This window comes from Sturnus vulgaris, chromosome 6, assembly GCF_052056855.1.
Source record: "Sturnus vulgaris isolate bStuVul1 chromosome 6, bStuVul1.hap1, whole genome shotgun sequence".
Classification (NCBI taxonomy): domain Eukaryota; kingdom Metazoa; phylum Chordata; class Aves; order Passeriformes; family Sturnidae; genus Sturnus; species Sturnus vulgaris.
The window spans coordinates 13,111,824-13,133,661 of record NC_142248.1 but is presented as its reverse complement, the minus strand read 5'-3'; the positions used below and the strand labels follow the sequence as shown (position 1 = coordinate 13,133,661).

General features: G+C 43.9%; 1 protein-coding gene across 5 annotated transcripts in view; it reads left to right on the top strand.

Annotated features, from left to right (window-relative positions):
• The window catches only part of RGS6 (regulator of G protein signaling 6), a 253,141-nt gene that overhangs the window by 193,555 nt on the left and 37,748 nt on the right, over nucleotides 1-21,838 (top strand). For all 5 annotated transcript variants that reach the window (XM_088167049.1, XM_088167048.1, XM_088167050.1 and 2 more), the window contains 7 exons: nucleotides 1,599-1,680; nucleotides 2,181-2,255; nucleotides 3,600-3,698; nucleotides 4,733-4,794; nucleotides 9,167-9,277; nucleotides 12,478-12,603; nucleotides 20,770-20,956. In XM_088167049.1, the coding sequence (XP_088023175.1) occupies nucleotides 1,599-1,680; nucleotides 2,181-2,255; nucleotides 3,600-3,698; nucleotides 4,733-4,794; nucleotides 9,167-9,277; nucleotides 12,478-12,603; nucleotides 20,770-20,956 (742 nt within the window). The remainder of the gene's footprint in view (nucleotides 1-1,598; nucleotides 1,681-2,180; nucleotides 2,256-3,599; nucleotides 3,699-4,732; nucleotides 4,795-9,166; nucleotides 9,278-12,477; nucleotides 12,604-20,769; nucleotides 20,957-21,838) is intronic.

The following is a 21,838-nucleotide window of genomic DNA, read 5'->3' as shown; positions in this document are numbered from 1 at the left end:
ACCTGAAAATATTCCTCCTACTTACCAAGTTTTGCTTTGTTTTCCACATTTTTTTTGCACACAGGATTCCCATTGCTATGCCCACATTGCTTCGAAAACTGCAGCCATAGAGTATCCAGATGATTTGGGTCTTCATAGTTTAAAATGTGGAATACTGAGTTTTCAGTAAGTTTAGAGATAGGAGACAACAGTCTGGGTTGAGCACAAAGTGTCAGTGAAGAGAATTCATGGAGCCTCCAAAGAGTCCCTCCAACCTGTGTGTGCTTTGTGGTGTGAGATTGGAGTAGGCTTCACCTTCCCCTTTGGCCAGGTGTGAGGGACTCACTCAGAAAAGTAGTTTTGGGCTGGGCATCCTGAGTGCAGTACAGCAGCTGCTCTGGCTTTGTGTGGGGACAGAGCTTGTGACAGAGCTGGTTTCCCACTTCAGCCTTGCAAGGGGGAAATTCAACTAGTGATACCAAAGAGTGGAGAATTTGGTCTTTTTCTGGGGAGGGGTGTTCAGAAACTTCAGTTTTAGTCCCCTGATTCCTATCCTCTTGGTACATTTCTAGCACAGACTTAGCTAAGCCCCTCAAAAACAAAAACAGATGGGAGAGAACCTGTTGGTCAGAAATCACAGCTGGAGTGGGGTTTTTTCCCTCACTGCTTTGATTTTCCTGGTGGCAGCAATGTGCTAATATTCAGCCCTGCTCTGGAAGTGGAGGTGTGGAGGCTGTTCCTCCTACCATGTGCTTCCTCCAGTCCCTGTGCAGGTAGATCTTGCAAGCTGGTGCTGACTTTGTGCTTATGTGTAAAGCTGGGTGGGATGCCCGATGTCACCTGCTCACTGCTGCCAGGAATTGCTTTGAACGACCTCTGGTGGCCTTTGGGCTGTGTGCTTTGAGTGAGTTGGTTCACTGGCTGCATCAGGGCTGGAATTACTGAGTTCCTGTTGTGCCAGCCCAGTCATGTCTCTCTGGAGTGGGCGCTGGTTTGTAGGGGTCACACAGCAAGCTCAGCTTTGGTCACCTGTGCTGTCACCCTTTGCTCTGCCAGCTTGGGGGCACACAGGCAGAGAGAGTCTTTGGGTTGAGAGCTCTATGGAGGAGTGACCACAACTGCTGCCCATGCTGTTGCTGAATGTCTGGGATAGATGCTCCTTTGCAATCTGTATTCATGCCAGTGGTGCTGCTGGGGCATTGGGGTGCAATGGGGTCTCCTAATGGGAGTTCAGTTCAGCACCAGCCAGGAGCCTCACCTGGAGCAAACAGGTCCTGGTGGGTCTCCTGACACAGATGAAACTACAGAGTTTCCCAGCCTGTCAAATCAGAGTATTGGAACATGGTACCAGGAAAAGTTTTCTTCACCAGATGAAAAACAACTGTTAATTTTTTCCACATTAATAGGAAAATTTCTTTTGACCCATGTTGGAGTAAACATCAGTGTTATTTTGTTAATGGCATGTGCCCTTGCCAAGTGCAAGTGTGACATTGCTGTACAAAAAAACTTGATTTCTGAAATTTTTTGTCTTGGGGTTAAGAACTGCAGCTAGGAACTGTATCAAAGAAGAAAGAATGACTTGTACATTGACTCATACTCACTTATGCTTTTGTTTTCAGAATCGACAGGAAAAAGGATAAAACAGAAAGAAAGATTTTGGACAGCCAGGAAAGAGCATTCTGGGATGTGCACAGGCCTGTGGTAAAACTATTTTTGAATGATGAAACTTTCCAGGTTTTGACAGGAAAAATTTTATTACTAGTAAATGTTGTATGCACAAAGACATTGCCTTTACAGTCACCACATTCTCCTCACAGCTCAAAATGCACCAAGTGTCTACAAGATTATTCTGGGCTTGTGTACCTATGGAACTACTGACTTGGAAATACGTGAAAATATGAACTCTGGAAAAGTATTTACTGGATTTATGAAAAAAAGCAACTTACTCAGTTTGTCTCAGACTTCCTAGCAAAAACTCCCCCCTGTTAGCTATTTCTTTTTGGTGCCAAAGTTAGGAGTAACTGGATTGAATGCTGATATGGCATCCTTGGACATATGCAGTCTCTTGTTTAGCAAGAGTAATTTATGGGACAAAAATCTCAAGAAAGAGTTTTGGACAAGATTAAATCATCTATTTTATGAAGGAAAGGTAGGATGAAGATTCTTAACAGAGGAATAATATGATTACCATTTCTTTTCAGCCAGGCTGTGTGAACACCACAGAAATGGACATTAGAAAGTGTCGCCGTATGAAAAACCCACAAAAAGTGAAAAAGGTCAGTTTGAGTTCCTGGGTTTTGTTTTTGCTTGTTTGGAGTCGGTTTGCTTCACTGTTTTTGTTTTCTTTTAATGTAAATCATACTTGACACCTACTGTATATGAGATTTACCCAAAAGGAACAACAAAAATATTTTGATAGTACAAATTCTGTTTTGTTCTCCTTGGTGAATTTATTATTTCTATTTTACCAGCAAAGTTGTACTGACTGGGTGATGGGTAGAGCTGAGAAGGTCATTAAGGAGCTTGGTGTCACTAGTGTCTGATGACTCCTCACTCCCATAAAATTGAAGGGAATTGGCAAAAATACTTAGGTCCCCTTTTAAGAAATTATCTGGGGAGAAATAATGAGATGTTTACCTGCCTTAATAATTTCAAAGGCTGGATCATTAGCAATTTGGGTGTCTTTGACTTCCAGCAAGTTTGAGCCCTTCTATGTATATGAAATCATAGAATATATTAGATTGAAGAAAACCATTAAGATCAGTGACTTAAAACCTTAACCTAACCAAGTCCTTCACTAAACCATGTTCCCATCTTTTAAATAATTTCAAGGATGGTGACTCAACAACTACTCTGGGCAGCCTTGTTCCAGTGCTTCATAACCATTTGAGAGAAGAAATTTTTCCTAATGTCTAAACCTCTCTTGGCACAGCTTCAGGCTGTTTCTTGTTGTTTCATCACTCGTTATGTTTTTGGACGGAACACTGGACTCCTAACTTCCACAAGTAATTAAACTGCAGCAGAGCTGTTCACGTATCTATTATAAGTTTTACTGAAAAGCAAAAGCACTGAATAAAAGGACAAATGGTATTACTTTCAGTGCAGGTGTCTGTCCTGAAAATGAATGGCTACAAGTCAGTCTGCAGGTTTTTGTTTAGAGAAGTTCAGGTGAACTTGACCCATTGACTTGACCTGGTTAGGGACTTTCTTCAATATATAGTTTTACACCATGAAGTTAAAATCAAGTAAAGACAGTGGCATAGAATTAGGATTTAGTATTTTATTTTACCACTTGGCTCACCCCAGTGACAGCTCCCAGTGTTCATCCTGCAAGTGTTAATGCATACAGCCTTCAGAGCTCTTAAAAATTATCAGCTGCATTTTAACATTTAAAACAAACTCTTCTCTTAACATGCCTACAGGCCTTCCAAGTGCAGGCATCAGCAAGCACGGTGTGATCTGTAAATTTCACTCCAGGCTGAATGATTATTGACCTGTGTGGGTATAAACAGTAGGAAATTGCTGGCTTGTTACCTTACGGCTTTGCATGCTGTCCTGTTCCTCATTGCATAACAGAACAATGCTGTAATCCCTTCTGTTTGTTCCTTGGTTCCTCACAGTCGGTGTATGGGGTTACAGAGGAGTCCCAGCCCCAAAGCCCTGTACACCTGCCCTCCCAACCGGTGCGCAAAACGACAAAAGAGGATTTCCGGAAGCAAGTAGGTGGCTGTGTGGTAATTCTTCTGAGAACAGCAGCAGAAAAAAGCATAGAAAATTATTGAGATATCAGCAAAACCAATTGTATGTTTTACCTGTCCTTGATCCTCACATATTTATCCTTGATCCTCACTTATGTAAAGTATTAGTAAGTGTTCATTGAGCAGTGCAATTGTACGGTGATATGTATTATGAGTAACACTGACCTTTGAATCTACTGTTATTGTCTGTGGACCAGACACAGACAATATGACAATAATTCCAGTTCATTGAGGATGTCTGAAAAGTCAGCAGCGACAAGGGCCAGTGTAGCTGGGCACAGGCTGGGGATGAGTGGAGAGGAAAGGCATCATTCAGTGCATGACTGTTAGACTGTACAGTCAGAGCTTTTAGAGAAGTAGGAAAATATTATTTGGACAATCATGCCAAGGAATGACCAGCCAACTCGCACATCCTTGCTCTGGCACAAAGAGATCTCCCTCAAAATCACTTTCCTGCAACATGTAGCCCTCACTGAAAAACAGGAATCACTAGATCAGAATTTTACTAAAGGCAGCTTTAAACAAGTTTCTTAGGCGACCAGTTTTTGTGTGGTCTTCTGAACTAAACCTGGAAGCTACATTTCTTGAGCTTTTTTATCATAGGCTGAAGAACTGGTTCACAGCAGAATGAAAGTGTGCTGTAAAATGTTACTGGTCCTGTGATGCCAGTCAGTAAGAGAAATGGGAGAGCAGAGCGTGTTTGTAAAAAGGAGATCATATTGTACCCTGAGTAGTCTTAGGAACCTTGGCCTCAAATATGTGTCTTTTCTATTTTCAATTATGTCTTCTGAAGCTTCCCCTAGGGCTTTGCCTTTGGCAATGGAGCCTCCTCTTGGAAGCAGTTAATAAGCTTCTGATACCTAGGGAAGGGTCCCATTTCCTTCTGAGCTACTTTCGAGCTGTTTGGAAAGAGAAATCAATAGTGTGTTGGGATTTTGTCAATGCATGCTGCAGAACTCATAGATTGTTAATGTCCTTGTCATCTCTCTCCTCAGATAACTTTTCTGAACATGCAGATAGAGAGACATTGTTTAAAGATGTCCAAAGTAGCAGAAAGGTGAGTGTCCTCATTTTGATGATTTCCCATTCTTTCCTCATCTCCAATTTGGCATTTCTAGAAACAGAGCAGACAGCAAAATATAAAGGCTTCACTCCTTTTCTGTGCATCAATCCTGTCCCCTCCTTGACCAGCTGTGCTGCCTGTGTGCTGGCTGCTGACACTTCTGTACTCACTCTTCTGCCACTGAGCAAAAATAAGTGGAAAATGAGGACCTGTAATACTGCAAAAGAAAATAAGCATTCACAAAAGAAAAAACCCTTGTGGGACTTGTTTCCTACTCCTTCACTGCCCAGGGTTTATTTTTAGAAAAGTCATCCCTGTCTCAATTTGAAAATACTCTTTTCTTCCCTTTTTGGCTGAACTCTCAGTGCTCATTTCTTGTTAGTTTGGCACAGCTCTGGGGAAGGAGCTGTCTTTGCATTTGTTACACATGGTTTTCACATCTCTGTTCATACTGGGGTTGTAGGACCAGTTCCTGCTGCCACTTACATGTGAAACCCTTAGAGAAGTACTAGGGTTGTCCCTGGACTACTCAAGGCAGTGTTTTAAGGAGTGGATTTCTAAGAAGCAAATCAAGGCACAATTTGACTTGCAGAATATTTAGTTTTGGTAGAAATGTATGAATTGGTGAAGAACAAGTTCAAATTTAATTGTGTATGACAGCTTATTTACTTGGGTACTTGTAAGTTATACATGTTTGCAGAGTAGTCACTGAGATGAAGGTAGAGATAGCCATGCTCTTCAGTGACATCACTTTTAAAGCAAAACTGTGTTGAGCATGAAGGATGGGATAAGGCTGGCTCCTTCTAGAGAATTAATAAAGGAATTTTTATTTAAGCAAAGTAAAACAGGATTACCATATGGAATGTGCTTTGCAGTGCCTGCACCTGTAGTTAGCTGCATGTACTAAACTAGGTAAATTAAATGGTGGGAGGCCCAATGTAAGTTCCTATTGGCTCATGAAGTTTAGCAATTAAAATGAAAATGTATCCAATTAAAAGAAGTATTCAGAGGCTCCCTGAAATCCTGCATGCAGTACATTGCATGATTGAAATGAGCACATTTATATTTATGTTTTGGGGGGTTGGATCTTTTTAATTAAGAACATGTACTTTAACAAAAAGAGTCATTGTACTGAATTTATTTAAAATGCCCTTAATATACTGAGACAGTAATAATTTTCCTGGTTTGAAAGGACTTTCTTTTTTTTCTTTTTTAATTGCTCTCAAGTTGGAGAAGAAAATGTTGCTATCAAAACCTGTGCAAAATAATAGCTAGGAGAAAAGCAAATAAAATGAGAACAGTCAAATTACAGAATCACAGAATGAGCTGAATTGGAGGGGACCCACCAGGATCATCAAGTCCAACCCCTGGTCCTGCTCAGGAGACCCCAGGAATCTCACATTGTGCCTGAGAGCATTGGCCAAACACTTCCTGAACTCTGGCAGGATTAGTGCTATGACTGCTTCCCTGGGGAGGCTGTTCCAGAGCCCAAGCACCCTCTGGGTGAAGAACCTTATATTTCTAAATAATTATTAATAATTATAAAGAATGAAAATGGTGGTTGTGATCTTTACATCCTGTGAGGAGGTCATGTGATAACTTTGAATATTGATTTGAATATTGGCAATATTGATCAAGAGTCCCAGGACTTGGTGTGGAGATTGGTAGGAAATTCAGCCTGGATGTGGAGCACTGCAGAACAATTAGGAGGGAAGTAGAGGAGCTGATGGGTCCAGTGGCTTTGCAGGAGTGGGGACTGGTGAGGAGGAATGAACTTGGAACCTGACTTGGACAATTTCCTGACAAAAAACCCTGTGCAGCCTTGAAAGCCCCGTTAAAACACTGATTACAGGCACTAGGAACAAATCTGCTGTGTAGGATATGCTGTGATTATCAAGTCAATTTTTAGGCTGGACCCACTCTCGGAACAGTTTAGGTGACAGTGGCAGATCAGGGTACAGGAGATGACTTCTTGGCACGCTCCCTTCAACAGTCAAGCCTGACAGTGGCACCACCTGCCAGTTTTTCAGTATAGCACAAAGGCACTTCCAGGGAGGATGAGGGAAGTAACAAGGAGCAAATAAGTCAGGAAGCACTAGGGCAAACAAGTTATAGGAATAAGATACAAATTGTTTCGATAGTAATAGATCAATTGTATTTATTTTGCATTAATTCACACTACTCTTGGGACAGCCCTTGTCTGTCAGAAGAGGAAGGCATTCCAAAGGATATCTCCAACTTCTGTGAGATAAATGCTCGTTGCTAAAGATTTTCTTCCCCTTCCTCCCTGTTCTGCTTCCAGGAGTAGATCTGTACCAACTGTGGGAACAGGCATCCCTCAAATGCTCCATGCACCATGGAAACTGTCTTTCTTCCACATCCTTTCTCCCCACTTGGGACCTGTGCACTGCCAGTTTTAGCCATTGAGCTTTGAGAAGTGTTGAGCAAAGCTATCAATATATTCTACCTATTGTTTTCCCTGACTGCATTGTGCAGTGTTAGTACAATTTCATTTGACACAGCATCACCAAAATGGCTGGGGAAAAATGAGCATCTTCCTACCAGAAGCAATCTCAGTTCCCTAGATGAAAATCTGTGCTATCCTTTCAGCTTCTCATCAAAGTTCCTGAGAAGGCTCAGCAGGCCCCCTTGATTGAGCAACACTTGGGTTCTCAAGGCGAGCTCTGCACCCTTCAGTCGACTGTTCCCACCACCTCTTCTACCGGGTATTCAGTTTATCACCTAAAAGGCCAGGTTTGCATTTTGACAAAAATGCTTTTCCTTAGGAGTCCCCTGCCTCTAGCCTCCTTTAGACAATGAAGCAATGATTCTGCTGCTACCATTATACTGAATCAGCAAAACGTGCTTAGAAATTCCCCCTTGTTTCATTTTAGTTTTTTCCCCCTTCCCTTTTTGCTAGTACTTGTACTAGAACTTCTGATGCCGTCTTATTATTTTATTAGGAGCAATTCAGATTTCACAGCAGATATCTCCTGATTGATCCTTTTTGGCTTTCTTTTCTTTTTTAACCAAGCCTCTCTTTCATTGATGTCTAAGAGACTGCTGCTGCTCTGTGAAATTGGACGCTGCTCCCTCCTCCAACCCTTGACCCACAGCAGTCATGAAATGTAATTAATGAAATGAGATGAGACAGCCCTGAGTGCCCTAAGGGGCAATGGGAACCTGCTGTGGTTACAAAACTGTATGATTTTAATGCCTCATGATAAGAGCTAGGACAAACAAAAAGAAATAATTATTAGAGAGCAGGTCAGGGAAACTTTCTGCCTTTTATGACCCTTTATTTCACGGGGTCTTTTCATTCGCCTGCCTTTTTGAGATGTGGAGGACCAGAGGTAAAGTTTAGCATGGACAATCTCTGTGCAAGTACACTGGTTGTTCAGTATGAAGAGACATAATTAACTTAGTTAATTACTTGGCAGACATAGGCAAAAAAAGAAAGTGCCTTAGAGTATTTCCAGTATAGACTAGAAGAAATTTCTTTTGATTTATTTCATATTTGCTGTCTTTCTTTTGTCAAAATGCGTCCCTAGCCCTAACCCTAGTGGAATTCCTAAATCATGTAATGCAAGCAGACACAGTCCTTTTCCCAGAAAGCTCTTTGAATCTCATCCTAGCGAGGATTAGAGGCTATATGCCTTAACTGACTCACCATGAAGCAAACCAGTCTAAAGGCCAGGTGTTTCACCAACATGCATATAGTTTACTATAGTCTAAGTTAATTATTACTGTTGAAGTATTTTACAATAGTGCCGTTAGACTAGGTACTATACCAACATAAGTAAAAAATTATCTGTAGGCCAAGTTTTGGTGCTTAGGACTAGGATCCTTCAAAGATTTAAGCATATTCTTAGCTGCAGCCCATGACCCTGTTTGGGTGAGTGCATAAATTTATGCAGGTGCAAAAGTTTGCAAAAGCAATAGTAACATGCAACAAATGACCAGGATGATACACACTTCATATTCTTCCCATGACTCTATGGGGGAAGTCCTGCCATAGCAATCCAGTTGTTGCCTCATCAGGTTTTTTGGGAGCATCTCAATGGAGACAAGAGTGAGGAAAATGCTGCTGTTGAGGAAAATACTGCAGTGAGCTGGTGGGTGTTTGCAGAGAAATCCTTGCATGCATCATCCTTGGGAAAAGGATCCCCTGTGGCTGCTGAGAAACTGACTAATCCCTATAAATAAAAAGAAGCACACACAAAACCAAAACAAAAAAAAAACAAACAAAAAACCACCAGAAAAAGCCTACCCAACAGGATAAAAAGAAAAGCTGTACCTCTCTGACATGTGACTGAGCATTCAAACCCTTTCTTATTTTTTTTTCCTTTATTTTTTTACCTGCCAGTTTAATAGCCTACACAGAGCAGTATGTGGAATATGACCCCTTTATAACTCCTGCTGAGCCTTCCAATCCCTGGATAAGTGATGATGCAGCATTGTGGGACATTGAAATGAGGTAAAAAATAATTGGTAGTTTTAACCAATGTGAGAGTTGTCTTGCCATTTTGTTTGTATGCTCTTCACACTGCCCTGTTTGCAAAGGAAGTTTTATGTCTGTACCACAAGATTCAAGAACACAGCTAAAGTTTATCACTGGTGTCTGTGAATTATTCAGTCCTTCCACTTCCATATGGCTTGATGTATGGGACTCTCTAAGTCAGGTAATGGACGTTCTCATACCTGTGGAGCACATGCACAGACTCATGTCTAGGAGCCTAAAGCTATAGGATACTTCTAAGACAAACTTGTTCCAGCACATCTCATTTGACCCTTGGGAGCCTACTCTTCCCCAGCTGCAGTGTTCCAGCCCTGCTCCTGTCGTGGAATCCCATGAAAGATGCTGCTGGCAAAATGGGATGAGTTATAGAGTAGTGCCCATTCCTGCTGTGCAGAGTGAGTTTAGCACAGGAGCCAGAAGAATGTAGCTCACATGTGACGTGTGAGACTTGGCAGGTCAGAATTGTAATAGGTTGATAGAGTGAGTTTAAGCCTCACCTGTTGGTGAACAAGCTGACTTGTCTCTGTTGTGGTGTCAAATAGATGAAAAGAGAGAGGAATGTATGTAGGATATTCAACCTCAGAGGGTTTCTCAAAAAAAAAAACTAGAACAAGCAGAACACTGCAACAGAGATCATGTTTTGCCCATGTGATGCTGGTGCAAGGGAAGCCTGGCCTGTGTCTGTGTCTCTTGCCTTCACAGGCTATCCACAATCCTCCCAAAGTGGCTAGAATTGTCCTGCCTGCCACTATGCCTAACAGCTCCCACAGCAAATTTGGATGGAATTTCCATGCCCCATATCACCTTCACTACTCAATCATGTCCTGTGGCCAACAACTGCAAGGGCTCAGCCATTTCTTCGCTGTGTTTAGTTGCTGCCATTTGGCACCAAATCTGAACTTGGAGTTCACTTTAGCAAATCTTTGTAAGAGAATGCCAGATGCTATTGGCCTGAGAAAACTGATTCATAGGGAATCAGTGTTCCAGGAAAAGAACAAGATTTTGCCCCATTTAAAAATCAAGTCGTTTGGGATGTGAAAGTTGTTTTCACCTGCTTCTCTGGTAGTCACAGCAATCCACTGTTTTCCTAACCTCTGCCCCTCTTCATATAATTTTAGGATTTCTTTTTTAGCTAGTTTCTCTCATTTTCTCCATCCTCTCTAGTAGGGCTAGTACCAGATAGAGCCCTTGCAAAATACTGCTCTGCAGAAACTCTCACCCACAAGGTAATCCAGGCATCCGTTATTTCTGCATCTGTTGATGTAGCTGCAAATCCCAGAAAAGATGTCTGTGTCCCTGAAGAATACAATTAACCTGATGTCACAGCCTTATAGGAATTTAAAATAAATGCTTGGCTTCTGCTATGATTTCAGAATTAAGGAAGGTGATTTTCCTGCAGATGAAAAAGAGAAAGCTGTAGTGTGGGGAGATGGAAGAACAAACAGCTCTGTATTTCCATTTTACTCTCTATTGTAAAAAAACTAACTGCATCTGCATCTAGTTGCAACTTGCATGAATAATTAAATGATCCCCAAGATCCCCTTGTGTTGCCTGCAAAGCTGTTTCCTCGGTTAGGAGGGCAGAGCCCTTGTGCAGGAAAACAAAGAGCCTCTCACTGCTAGTGGCAAGGCTGGCTGATTATGGGCAGCCCCGTGCCACTACAGTTCATCCTCCATGGCAATCAGGACTCGGGAAATGCCACGGAAAGCATTCCATTTTAGACAGCACTTTGGCCTTTTTGTGTGTGTGTGCTAGAGCACTGTGTAGCTGCAAGAAGAGCAGGTACAGATCTCTGGATACAGCAGGAAATTCCCTGAGCTTAGATTGTGCATGGCTCTGCACAAGCATGGCTCTGGTGTCCCGATGTCCGGGCTGGCTCACCTAGCAGCTAGGCTGGATCTGCACCCTTGTCTGCAGCACTGCTGGCTCCTGAGGGAGCACAGGAGGAGCCATCCCGATGTGCTGCTCCTCGAGTGAGGACATGCCTATCAATTTTGCTTAGCCTTTACACCAAGAGAAAATGAGAGCAGGCATTTTATTTACCCCTTTGGCTTATTTGTCTTCAGCACAGATCGCCACTGTCCCCTAAGGCTTCGTGATTAGGAATCGCTGTGGACATGACGAGACACACAGTTTAATAGATATGTACTGTTAACAATGGCTCTGCTGTCACAAATGCGAGCAGCTGAGCTGTGTTTTAGTGGTTGTCTCGTAGTATGACGCCATCACACCAGAAGCTTTCAAACACTTTGTGAGCCCAGATTACGCTCTGATGCAGGCTGTCTCATAGGATCCTCGTTGTGGTTCCCGGGCACCACCTCTCCCCATAGGCATCTCTGCAACATGTCTGGCAATTCAAACAACAGCTTATGTAAGTTGGGCTGTGTTAAGAAATAATTAGGAGAAAGGTTGCTAGTGATTTTGGGTGCCTCTGCATCTCAGAATCCCAGCTGAGACACAAAATGAAAGTCTGATTATCATGGAGAGTAAGAGGAAGATGCTTTTTAGTCTTCTGAGGCTTAGGCATGTAAAAATCAGAGTCACCAAAAAATAAAAGACCACAAACCAGTAATCATTTTAGATACTTTGTCTGCACTGCTTCTTAGTGGAACTGCTTTTGTAATGCAAATGTGAATCTGAAAATCTGAAGCCAGTTCCAAATGACCAGGCAGCATTGTGTGGGACACAAGGAAATGCTCTGGAGCTCCCCAGTGACCCAGGGAACATTTCTGGGAAATTTCTGCCTTGATGCATAAGAAATCCTAAGGTACATTTGAGGAGAGATGCAAGAAGTGCATAATGAATAATCATTTAGGCATGGTATGATGTTCTTCAAATGAAACCTACCAGAAATTGCTCTGAAAATCATATTATTCACATTCTCTCTTGTTTCATCATGTATGTAGCACCCAAATAGTGTCCTTTAATGATTCAAATGATGTAATGATTTAAAGTCCTCCAGTTGCTTTAATGATGACCCCGCTCTTTATAGGTTTTTTTAATGTTATTTGCTAACTTGTATTTCTGAAAAATCTTGAGGAAAAAAAAATCTCATCTAATAATCTTCCTTCCTTCACTTAGCAGAAACAGCAGCAGCTGCTCAGACAGCAGGCAGAGATGCACATTCCATCTGTTTTTCCCCTTCTCTCTCCAAACAGCAAAGAGCCTAGTCAGCAGCGTGTGAAAAGATGGGGTTTCTCCATGGATGAGGTGCTGAAGGACCCAGTAGGACGAGACCAGTTCCTTCGTTTCCTGGAATCAGAATTCAGCTCAGAAAACCTCAGGTGAAACCTTTTCTGACTTGACTAAATGAATGGGACTGATCCTACTCTCTTGCATAGGTGAAATGCAATGTTTGGTGTGTCTTGAGCTGCTAAAAACACCAATTTGAATAAAGATGAGAATGGCAGGATTTGGCCCATAGCACTGGTACAGATGCCTATACGAGACCCGTGTAAGTAATCTCAGAAGCAGTGTTTAGCAGAGCCAGGGTTGTCAGGTATCTTCTGCATGCAAGGGCTTGCAGACCTGTTTGATGTGATGAGATGTAGCACATCGATCCTGAGCTCCCTAACAACATACAGGTATGATTTACGTGTGTCTTTGTGGCAGGGCTTGTGTGAGTGAAACAGTATGGTCATCATGTGGCTAAGAACTGTTGCAGTATTGATAAGAAACATTGCAGTATTGGCAGTCGTCAAATCAGGTTTGCAACAACTATTTTTAATTGTGGCATGTGCTAAGTATCCAACAGCTTGTCTCACCTTAACAGGACTCTCTATGGGTATTCTGAGTACCTGACTTCTCAAGTTGTGAAGAAGTCAAAAGGTTTATTATGAAAAATTATGTACATACCCACGTGATCCTACATCAGGCTGAGAGCCAGTAAACCCCACTTTTTTTACAGTCTGAATAATGTTGTAGAGGCTTTGTTGCAGTGCTGAGGTTTTGTCTCAGCACATGTATGTGTAAAGGGACAGGTTCTTGTGGAGTTTTTTGGGCAGTTGTGTTCCAGAAGGCTGAGTGAGCATTTGCAGGGAAGGCCAGAGAAGCTTGCAGGTTCACTGGCAGCACTGTGACTGCTCTTGAGTCTTGGGTTGAGGAAATCTGCTGTCAGTGATCACACAGTCAGTCCAGCTTTGGCCTTTGCTGGTAGTGAGCAGGCTTGATGTTCTCTTTTTACACCAGATAAGAATCTCATCTCACAGCCTTTTTAAATTTGTAATTTTTTTCATTCTTTTTCACTTAGAAAATCAAATACATTACTAAAGCTTGTCAACAATTGTCACTGTAGTGCAGTCTGCTAGCCTGCAAGGTCTGAAAGAGGAATTCCCCAGAAAGTGATTTTTAATGACATTGGAACTTAGCATCCTATTTATCGGGTTTCCCTGTCCAAGGAAAGTACAGAAAGCATGCCAGCAGCAAACAGTGAAAACTCAATGCACTTTATTGTTTAGAAAAACCTGAAAGAAAACCTGTAAAAAAACAAGGGAGTGTTACTAATTACATAAATGAGCTTGAAATTTTATTGCTAAACAGGCACTGAACTTGCATATGCTTACTGCAGTTATGTACAGTGGCGCTCATTTGCAATTAAATTGTAGTGATGAAGTGCAAAATTAATATACTGTATTAAAATACTCTTCAAATGAGTGTTCTGAAATAAATCTGAGGTTGTGCTAATGAAATCCAGCAGGTTTTATGACTAGTGTCTGTCCCCCACGTTCATCCTACTCAAACAAATGGAGAACATTTGATTATGAGAAGGCAAACTTCTACTTTCCTTGGGCAGTCAGAGCTGCTCCTCCTGCTGATGCACATTCTCTTTGATTTTGAAATGTGATGAAGGGAGATGGCAAATCAGTGGGCTGGCATAGACAGGTTAAATCCTGCATCCTTTGTGGAAGACATTGGCATCATTCTTGGTATGGGAACTTTGCTGTCATTCTTATGGTATCATTACAATGATATTGCTTATGTGGTAATATTATCTCATATTGGCTAAATTAGCGAGCCTGCTTAAAGCTTTAAATAACAAGATGCAAAGGCAGAAATAGTAATGAAGAAAAATGGAATAGGGTAGATTGTTAGCAGTGATGCTAGAGACAAGAAGGGTTCAGGTGAGGCAGAGAAAGATCCTTAATTCTCACTAGAAGTATGTAGCATAAAGGAAAGCAGCTGCTGGATGCTTACACATGCAAGCAAAATTTAAGTTACACTCAACAGCAAAGTTGGGATGTGCCTCACCTAAGCTGACAGCTGGGACGCACATGCTTTTTCTTATCCGGTCTCCCTTTAGGAAGAGAAGCTGAAGGGGAGTCACTGAATCACTCGAGAAGGATTTGTTTCAGATTTAAGTGGAAACAAGACTAAAAGAACCTAAATTACACTGTATAGCGCCCATTTCTTGTTGTCATGAACCTGGAGAGACTGATTCAAATGCAGTGGCTGGATGGCAGACAGCTACAGTTAAGTGAGACACATTCCACCCAAACCCTTCGAAGGTGTAAGAAACTTTCTGAGAGCACAGCATTTAGCACCTTGTTAGAAAAGTAACGTTCACAGTTAATCTTCTCAGGACTCTCTTCCTAGTAACTACCCAGAGATCTTGGAACTGTCGCGGGGGGAATGTGTTACCTCGGGAGTATCAGGAGGATTTGGGGAGTATCTGTAGAATTAACACTGGCGAGAGCCCAATAGGGCCCTGTGTTGAATTTAAGGTGGATCTGAGAAACTGACTGCTGGAAAACCTAGAAATTCATGGTAGCACTAGAAAATATTTTGTGAAGTGTGTGCTTGAGAATGCCTTGAAATGAATGTAATTCAGTAATACAGCAAGGGGACAAAATTCTGCTCTTATGCCTTGTGGTGCAAGTCCCAAATCACAGGGCTGATTGTGGTGGGGTATTTCCATCTCTTCCTAGCTGAGAAAAATTGGTCCCAGTGGGGGTCTTGGGTGAGGCACTGCTACAGATAGCAGCAGACTGGATTCGATGACCTCCCGGATCACCTTCCAGCTGTGTTTCTGTGTTCTAATAAACTTGCAGGATCATGTCCACCAGTCTCCTGGGCTAGGCTGAGCCCTGTAACTTACTTATTTACTGGCTGTCCATTATTTATGTGGGAGCAGGAAAGCCAGTCTGTTGGGTATATTTCTGTTTTTATTTTAACTCTTTTCCTTGCTCTGTTTTCTCTCTCTTCTCTGTTGTTCTCTTTCATCTACAATTTGTTTTGACTCGGGTGATTTTTGAAGTACCCAAAATATAGCAGACAAAATGCCAAATGTAAAACAAAGCAAATAAGAAAGGGTAAGAAAAGAAAGGGCTTCAGAGAGTTATTGTACCTTTTTTATGACCTGGGAACCTTCTGAGGCATCTTGAGATTGCTGAGATGTTCATTTAGCTGGTGGCTTGGATTTTTTTCCCCCCCAACTTCAAAGAGTGTCAGCTGGAAAGAGAAACAGCAAAGTGGGAATATGGGAAATGGGAATTTCACCCGAAGGGAAAGGAGGCTGCACACCTGTTTATAGACCTCAGTGGGAAACACATGATTCTTGGTGGGAATGCGCTGTGGTGCTGGCAATGCATGGATGCAGGCTTACTGACTGTGAGCATATGTTGAACATGGAGATCGCCGAAAAGGAGTTTAACCTGTAGAAAGTGTTTATATCTTACATTACTCCTAGTGTTGAAACTTGTTGCCAGTTTTTTTCTTTTTTCCCCCAGTCTTCATCAGGAAAGGAGAAGTTCAGGCAGTGAGGAGAGCACAGTAAACACACCGAGCCGCCCCAGTCTTGCTTAAATAAAGAGCATTTCCCGAGCAGTTCAGTGGCAGTGGCAGTGCCAGAGAGCTCCGGGTGCTGCGGGGCAGTGCCGGGCTGTGCCGGCCGTGGGCAGGGCCGGGCTCTGGGCAGTGTGGGCAGTGCCGGCTGTGGGCAGTGTGGGCAGGGCCGGGCTCTGGGCAGTGTGGGCAGTGCCGGCTGTGGGCAGTGTGGGCAGGGCCGGGCTCTGGGCAGTGCGGGCAGTGCGGGCTGTGGGCAGTGCGGGCTGTGGGCAGTGCCGGCTGTGGGCAGTGTGGGCAGTGCGGGCTGTGGGCAGTGCCGGCTGTGGGCAGTGTGGGCAGTGCCGGGCTGTGGGCAGTGCCGGGCTGTGGGCAGTGCCGGGCTGTGGGCAGTGCGGGCTGTGGGCAGTGTGGGCAGTGTGGGCTGTGGGCAGTGCCGGGCAGTGCCGGCCGTGGGCAGTGTGGGCATTGCCGGGCTGTGGGCAGTGCAGAGCAGTGCCGGGCTGTGGGCAGTGCCGGGCTGTGGGCAGTGTGGGCAGTGCCGGGCTGTGGGCAGTGCCGGGCTGTGCCGGGCTGTGGGCAGTGTGGGCAGTGCCGGGCTGTGGGCAGTGTGGGCAGTGCCGGGCTGTGGGCAGTGCCGGGCTGTGCCGGGCTGTGGGCATTGCCGGGCTGTGGGCAGTGCCGGCCGTGGGCAGTGTGGGCATTGCCGGGCTGTGGGCAGTGCAGAGCAATGCCGGGCTGTGGGCAGTGCCGGGCTGTGGGCAGTGTGGGCAGTGTAGGCAGTGCCGGCTGTGGGCAGTGCCGGGCTGTGGGCATTGCCGGGCTGTGCCGGCTGTGGGCAGTGTGGGCATTGCCGGGCTGTGCCGGCAGGCGGCGCCGCCGCCCCGCGCTCAGCGGGCCCGGGCAGGGCCGCACCGCGGGCGCTGCTCACGGCCGGCGGGCGCTGCCGCGCGGCAGCCACAGAAGAGCTTTCCGGCCCCACAGCACTGAAAGGACCCCGTCCCTACCGACCCTGCGATCTCCTTGGCAGGTCCCCAGTGCCCTAGCGTGCAACTTTGCAGCATCTGCCTGCCCCCAGCTTGCTCCGCAAGGGCAGGTTTTTGTTGGTCTTGGCCACACCAAGCTCACCATGCCAAGGATCTGACCATTAAACAACACAAAGATGTGAATATTGGCCTGTCTGAACCGTGTTTTGATTTTTACCTATTGCTTTCATTCATTTCCTGGCTGAGATGTTCAAAATTATTTCTTGGTGGATGGGAGAAGATTCGTGAATGGTTAGAGATGTGAGACCGGAGGGGAATGGCATACTGGAATGGAGCTACTGAGGCAAGGAGAGAAGTGTGCTTGGATTCTGATCTCAGATAGTCACTTGATGAATTGACTGTCAAGCTAGGGGTGTTGTGTCCACCCCTAAAATGGGGTTACAATACTGCCCTTATTTTGACAGTTGTTTCTCAGTTTCTGGAGTCATCCATATTTTGCCTTCTGATCAGGATTTTAAATTAATTTTTGTTTTACAGTGACCCTCAGAAGCAGCCACTCTCCCGCTATTCACCCTGTCTTTCCCCAGCAGCCTTTTCACTGGGGGACATCTCTGAACAGCAGTGCCCTGCAGGGAGGCAGAGCACACATGCTGAGGTCCAGGAGCTCTCTGCCTTGGGGGAGCAGTGGAGGATAAATGTCATTGTGGGATATCTTCTGCAAGTGACAGCACTTTAATTACAAGCTGGATGAGGCTGGAATGGTTTATGCCACTGACAGCACTTCAGGACACCATATTATCAGCCTTCTCCAGAAGTTACATGCTATTTTATAAAGGACAAAGAACCTGCGATCAGTGCTGCTATTCCCTCTGTGCAGACAGTCCCTGTGCCAGTCCTGCTCTGCTTAAAGGGCACCTGTGGAGAGGGCACACAAGGACATCTCCCTTCTCCCCTGCCCTTTGCAAGAGGTGTCCACGGGACATCTGTCTCCTACATAAAGAGAGGACGCAATGCAGGATCTTCACCTGACTCCTTGTGAACTTGGGGCTGGGCTTGCACTTCAGAAATTGAAGGAGTGATTCAGGGAGTGCATTTGCACTTTATAATTGAGCAGGAATTCCAGCACAGTCATTGTATGTCAGCTCCTTTCCTAAGCAGAAATACCTGTTTCTCTCTTGTAAATGCTATGTATCCCATAGGAAGCCCTGCTTATGCATTGGCTTCAGGATGATTCCTTGTGGCAGAGAATTTGCCTTGGAGTTGCAGCTGTGGGGCTGGGTACCCCTCTTTGATGTTACTTGATTTTCAGATGCCAGCTATAGCAAATAGCTTTGAAATTTTTACCAAGACAAAACCCCCCCTTTGACTTGAAGAGGACATCCAGCCTTGGGCATGAATTCACAATTGCTTGCAGTAAAAAGAGCTTGTTCTTGTTACTGTCAGGTTGGTCTGGTTGGTTGGTTTTCAGACTGAGCCAAATGGTTATTAAAATGGATGGTGTTCCTGTTCTGGCAAGCTGTCACTTCACAGTGTTCCCAGTTCTCTCACGAGTGTGCTTTCCCAGCCCGCCTCCCCGGCTCCAGGGGCAGAAGATAAGCCAGGAGAAAAGGTTCGCTCTAGCCAAGTGTTTGTCTGAAGTGTCCCAGCTACTCTGGAATGATTAGCATCTTTTCTCCTGTGTCTTTTCTGCATTCACATGTTCCCATTACATCTGAAATTGAATGATAAAGTGTTTTCAAATAACTGAAGGCGCATATGGCATCAGATTATTGCACTGTGACTGCCACCCTTTACTCTCTGCATGCATGTGATAAGTGGGGGTGTCACTGTTCAAACGGTGTCAGGTGCACTTAAACTCCCAATGATGGAAAGGGACCAACCATGCACACTCCTCCACCAACCCCAGATACTCTGTTTCAGTTTATAAAATCAAACATCACTGTGTTAGAACCACAAGTATGTGACTCTCTACAGGTACTGATGTAGTGCTTGAGTGTACCCCAGTTTGCTTTACTGAGCCTGCCAAGGAAATGGGAAAACCATATGAAGAAATATCATCAAGTGGCTTGGGTGAGTCAGGGCTGTGGCATGAGGCCCCCTGATGGTCTGGAAGAAGCAGCAGACAGGCAAGGAGGATTGAACCTGGCCTTGCACGTAGTGTGGATGTCATTTTTTTTCCAAATTGTCAGTTTGTCTCTATTGCAGAAAGGACACCAGGCTAAATGGGCTAGCAGCTCATTTGCTTGCAATAACACCACTGATTCCAGGGTGTTCAGGTATTGCCTGCAGCCATTAAGGAAGCAAGGGTCAGGAACAGCACAGGAGTCGCCAGGCTGCTGTCTCCTCCACCCACCCCCATTGCCATTGGGATTTTTGTTTGGGACAGGCTCTATCTTCCTCCTTCCATCACGGAGGAATATTTGCCTTAGTGGCAGCACACTGACAAAACTGAATCCTTTGGTGTCAGAAATCAGGACTTCAGTTAAAGTTCAACTGGGTTATAAGGGAGACACGGGATTTTCCAAGTTGATCCGCTCTTGCGGATGCCCTGAACAAGCAGTGTTCCAGACAATTCCTGTCCCTGCTGCCCAGCAGAGGGAGTGCATAAGAGCAGGGCAGGGACAGCCAAGGCAAACCCTGCCCTCCTCATCACCCTGGACAATGGACACCTTTTTGCCGGGGGTAGGAAAAGGCTGGTTATTGCAGCAAGGTTGCAAAGGTGCCTTCTGTACCCGTTTGCCCTGTAGCCCTCAGCACTCCCTGTGGAACACTATTGTGCTTGCTCAACCGGGTTGCAGGACCCAGGTACTCAGGGCAGAAAACCCTCAGGGATACCTTCCTGCTGGAAGATAGATTTGAGCAAAACAAAAGGCTACTAGGCACCATGCATCTTCTGAATTAATCACCTGAAAGAGCATATCTCTTTCAGCAATAAATAAAACTAGCACCACCAACAAAATGTCTTTTCCCTAGGGTAAAAGACAAAAGACATGCATGTCACTCTTGCAAAAATATTTTGTGGTCTTTGTTTTCACAGATCAAGATATGGATTATTCCTTAGTCATCAAGGAGATTATTTTCTCAGTGTTTATGAACTTGCCTTAGTCTGTAAGCATAGCCTAGTCAAGAAAATATCTCTGTAAAACTGGAGTATGGCATGACAAGAGTCATCTTTTCTCATGGCATCCATCTGAATGCTGGTCAGTTTACAATTTTAAAAAAAATTCCCTAAGTGGCATTGCTGCAACTTCACACTGGAAATGATATGAATGTTAAGTTTGTTCTTCATTTTGCACCCCTGTGAATGACTGATCCTGCAGGCAGGAATGACCAGCACATTGCAGCGGGGCTGTGGGAAGCAGAGCCTGCTCCTGTCGTCCAGCTCATAGCTCTGGAGATTTCCTGTTTGCATACCTAATCTGACACTTCTGCACGGGCAGTTTGAATAAGAATGCGTCACTTCTTAAAGTCAGTGTTCTGATCTTAGCCAAAATACAAAGGGTTGGTGTAAAGTACATCACCTCTTCTCCTTGAAATCATGCTTACAGGGAGAGTCTTCTGTGAATTCTAATAGATGCAGGATTAAGTTCTCTGTTTTAGTACTCTGCCTAGGCTTATTCACAAAATCTTACCTAGATTTCTTCTTTTTCTCTTTTCTGCTCTTTTAATTTTTTCCTAGTACAGATTTTGGTTGGCTGTCCAAGATCTCAAGAAACAACCTTTACAGGATGTGACCACTAGAGTGGAAGAAATCTGGCAGGAGTTTCTAGCTCCTGGGGCCCAAAGTGCTATCAACCTGGATTCCCACAGCTATGAGAAAACAAGCCAAAATGTCAAAGACCCAGGGAGGTATACATATGAAGATGCACAGGTTAGTTTTTGGTTTTATGGAGCTACTGCTAATGAAACTCCCAGTTATAATATGATATTCCACTATCACATTGTCACTGCTCACTTGTAAGAAAAAGGAGATGCACAGTTTGAAGTGACTTTGAGAGTATCTATTCAAGCTGCGTAAATGATATTTTCATTGAATCTATCTGTTGTAACAGGCTAAGGCTCCTCTGGGAACTAATGTTCCAAAATCTACAAGTCTGCAAGGTGCTGCAAGCTGGAGCCATGTCTCAGAGAAAAAGCACAGATGAAAGAGTGCTATACAGTTCAGCTTGCCTCTCTGTGCTACCTGTCACCAAAGTCTGGCATATTTACAGGATGGCCAAATATCAAAATCCTGACTAATACACTTTTTCTATATTTTATTTGTTTATAGCTAATTATATCCCTCTGCCAAACCCCAAATGCAGCAACTCCCTCCAACACAGCTAGAAATTTGTCCACCAGACAATGCCTTAATGATAGGACAGTAGACAATTCAGTGAGCTTAATCCTTCCCTCCTAGGGCTCCAGATTTATCAGGGAAATTTTACAGATAAACTGTACATGGAAAATGCCTTGAGGAAAACAGATAATTTAAGAAAAACTGCTACAAGCAAAGGTAAAGCTGCATAACCTTCTGGAAAGTGAAAATATATTTTTCTAGTTTTTAAAAAAGAAAAAGGAAGAAGGGATCATTTGGCAAATATTACTAGGGACACAGTTAAAATATATCCTCCTCATAATCATTTTTATCACAAGATGTAGTAAAACCAGCAGCAAATGAAAATAATTCCTGGGTTTGGGGATTTTTTTTTTTTTAATTGGCATTCAAAGACAATTCTTCAAAATACTCCACTAACAAAATATTTTCATCTCA